Here is a 3,687-nt window from a genome sequence, read left to right as displayed (position 1 = left end):
ATGACCTTACCAAACGTCTCTGAAAGAATGGTCGTAGCAGCCTTCCAGAACGAGCTGAACAGAGGAAGAGGGCGACCTGAAAATTGGTAGAGATCAGCATCAACCTTACATTAGACCACATGTCCCCAACTTCCACCGCAAAGATGACCTCTTTAGGCCAAAATCAGACATCCCCTAAAGAGATCGAGGTATGGTTCCTTTACTATCTGCTCATAATTTATGTGTGTCACCTATAGAGGTAGCCTACGCGCTCGAGAAGCTCAGACCAAAGGTGAAGTGGCCATCGAAGATGAGGTCTGACCCAAACACAAGGAAGTTGGATGCCTTATGTGAGTTCCACCAAGATCGAGGACACAAGATAGAGGACTGCCATGCTTTAAGGTTAGAAGTGGCAACTTTGCTGCAAAAAGGACATCTCAAGGAGTTTCTCAGTGATAAAGGCAGGAACGCCTTAGCAAAAGGGGAAGAACACCTAGGCCCACCAAAGTCGTCGTCTCCTGCTCGTACGATCAACATGATTATCGGAGGTAGTGATGATACCTCCATCAATGGCATCAGGTTCACCACCACTCACAAGCTCAAAAGATGGATCACGTACGAACGATATGACGACCTCGAAGAAAGTATCATCTTCGATGAGTCAGTTGCCAATGGTTTGACTTTCCCCCAAGATGATGCACATGTTATTACTTTACACATTCCTGATACTGATGTTAGGAGGATTATGGTTGACAATGGAGGAGCATGCATTATCCATCCTCGAGTCCTCGTAGATATGCGACTCGAGGATAAGATAGTGTCGCGCTGCATCACACTAACTGGTTTAACAATGCTATTGAACGAACTCCAAGCGAGATCACACTCCCCGTCCTCACTGACAGGGTAACGCTGGAGACCACATTCCATCTCATGGACCAAGATATAACGTATAATGCCAACATGGGTCGGTTGTGGATACATCCATGAGAGCAATTCCTTTTAGCCTGTACCAAATAATCAAGTTCCCAACGTCCTGGGGGATATTTCGCATACAAGGGGAACAACGCACATACAAGGAATGCTATCGAATCACCCTAGATAGTATGACCACTCAACAAAAGTGGGAAAAGGAAAAGGAAGCATAACAATCAGCCGGGTCGAGATCCCTTCAGGTCGAAGCCAAAGACACTATTACGAATCAAGAAACGGTCGAAGCTGCAGGATCGACCATAGAGGACTTTGAATCCGTCCAGCTAGACCCAAGCGATCCCAACAGGAAGGCCTACATAGGCTTCAAGATCAAGGACTTAGGTAAGTCCAGTCAATTCTTAATAGCTAACGCAGACTTGCTCGCTTTTAGGTCTGTCATTGAATATTACTATAGGCTATGATTAACCCTGTTTTTCAATAAATTTAATACCAAGATATATTTTTTGGGTTATACAAGTAGCAGTTTATGTCAAATATAAAATTCATTGTAATAGTGTTCTAAACTAATGTTAGATTTGATAATGTTTTACATCTAGAAATGATAGTGTTTACATGTTAATATGTTTCTAGTTAAATATTATACTCCCTACATGGATTGGGTCTCTCTTTTAATCTTACAAATGAAAGGTATAGCATTTAAATGAAAGGTATAGCTTAAATGCCTAATTACTGCTGTAGTGCGAGATGTAGCAAACCTAGCACTAATAATGGAAAAGTTAAACAGTAGATATAAATAGCAAGTGTCAATTGTAAGAATTAATCTTGTGATGTCATATGGGGACAGACTTATTCACTGTGTTACATAACAATGAAGCAAAATGATTGGAATAATTTACACAACCAAAAGCTTAAATCACTACTTGTGTCTCATAATGGCTTAGTTTAATTATAGCAGGGATATTTCTTAATAGAATACATTGGCGGCGCACATTCCAAGAGAATCCAAAGCATGTACCAATGTACCTCTAACTTAATTAAGAATGATACAATTAATATCATGGAGTTACTTCAATCAATGTTTTCTGGTTTTATTATTCTTATATACTACTATATTTTTTTTTATTTAAAAAAATAGGCTATCATAAATCTGTTCTTACATTCCCCATAAAAATACATTTATATATTTTGACGAGTTGAGCTTGTAAGAATTGATGTGTATTATTTCCAGTCACTATTGTAATATTTTGAAGTTTTTCCTAGCATTTTAAATATATTCTTGATGACATGAATACTTTTTAAATCAAGAACTTATTAAACAAGGTTGTGGGAAAATAATACAAGCGGCGTATTGATAGACGAAGCAGCCCGAATAATGCAGAGCTCATCAGCTTTAACAGCAGCTAGAACAAGTCTCAATTTTGAAAATCTTGTAATGTGAATTTAGAGACAGACTTATTCACTTTGTTACATAACAACGAAACAAAATGATAGGGATAATTTATGCAACTATTACTTAATGCTCTACAGTATTGTCTCATAATGGCTTATTATTTAATAAGTACTGGTAATTTTTTAAAATATAATTCAATGGTGGTGCACAGTTTTGTCTGTTTTGTTTTTCATTAGCGAGTATCAACAACAACAACAACAACCCAGTATAATCCCACTTAGTGGGGTCTGGGGAGGGTAGTGTGTACGCAGACCTTACCCCTACCCTGAATTTAGGGTCTCATAAAACTGTTATAACAAACCCAAGAAACTAGCTAAATTTCATATCTTAATTTGCTTAATCATTGGAACTTTAAGAATTGAAATGTAATATTTTGAAGATTTTTTGTAATATTTTGAGTTTTCCTAATATCTGTAAGATTCTTCCTCAAGATAACTTATCTTCCACTTAGAAAAAAAGTGTTAGTATCAAATACTTTTAATTGCTTCTCCGTACAATTAAAAACGGACAATTTCTAATTGAATTTAGAAAATTACATTAAATTACGATAATGATTAATACAAAATTACATATTAGACAATTTCAATAAAAAAAAAATAACAATAATAATTCAGCAGGCAAGTAGTCACATGATATTGTAGCGTTTCTTGGAAATGCATAGTTCAGAAGCATAATTTAATTTGATGGATCGAAATGCACATGGAGTGATATAAATAAATCATTTCTTAATGAATGGAGAATCATGAAAACATATATAGCAAACCTGTGACAGTTCAGATTCATGATTTAGAGTGAAGATGATGCTGGGGGATTTTTTTTATATTTGATGGTGTATTTTTATAACTACGTTATTTCAAAATTTGTACCTAAACCATGTTCTTTGAAATTTATTTTTGACCTAAACCATTGTTTGACTCAAAAAAAGTTAAAATTCTTTTGAACAATCAATCAAAGATGAAGGGGTAAATTTTAGCCAAAGATAATTAATTTCAGATCGAAACATTAATGATAATGAACGCATATGAGATGAAAGAAATAAGATCAATCTTATTAAGTTTAAACATTATCTTCCTCGTCCACTGATGAGAAAGTAGATTTGCAGGGGTTTAATGAGATCATTTTCTCTGTTTTCTCAAATCTCCGGAAGAAGCTTTTTGTCCTCCCCTTTCGAAGAATGGCGAAGCCCCCCCTCCCCCCCACTTGTTGAGAGTTCTCTTGCTATATATAGTCGAGACTACTTTGCTCATTGCTTGACTTGACACTTTCCTGTCGTCAATGTGTCCTAGTCTTGTTTTTAAACATTACTCTTTTTGACTTGTAGAATGTCG

The 3,687-nt window shown here is 36.0% G+C and overlaps 1 protein-coding gene across 1 annotated transcript; it reads left to right on the top strand.

The window, feature by feature from the left end:
* Nucleotides 1-289: 289 nt before the first annotated feature.
* LOC138880988 (uncharacterized) lies at nucleotides 290-886 on the top strand. The gene has a single exon (XM_070161174.1). It carries the CDS (start codon nucleotides 290-292, stop codon nucleotides 884-886), a length of 597 nt encoding a protein of 198 aa, XP_070017275.1.
* Nucleotides 887-3,687: the final 2,801 nt, after the last annotated feature.

The sequence above is a fragment of the Nicotiana sylvestris genome, chromosome 11 (assembly GCF_000393655.2).
Source record: "Nicotiana sylvestris chromosome 11, ASM39365v2, whole genome shotgun sequence".
Lineage (NCBI taxonomy): Eukaryota > Viridiplantae > Streptophyta > Magnoliopsida > Solanales > Solanaceae > Nicotiana > Nicotiana sylvestris.
The sequence above is the reverse complement of the archived record's forward strand: the minus strand, read 5'-3'. Positions and strand labels throughout refer to the sequence as shown.

Coding starts and splice junctions, on each gene's coding strand:
- LOC138880988 (XM_070161174.1), top strand. CDS start 290: ATGAGGTCTGACCCAAACACAAGGAAGTTGGATGCCTTATGTGAGTTC.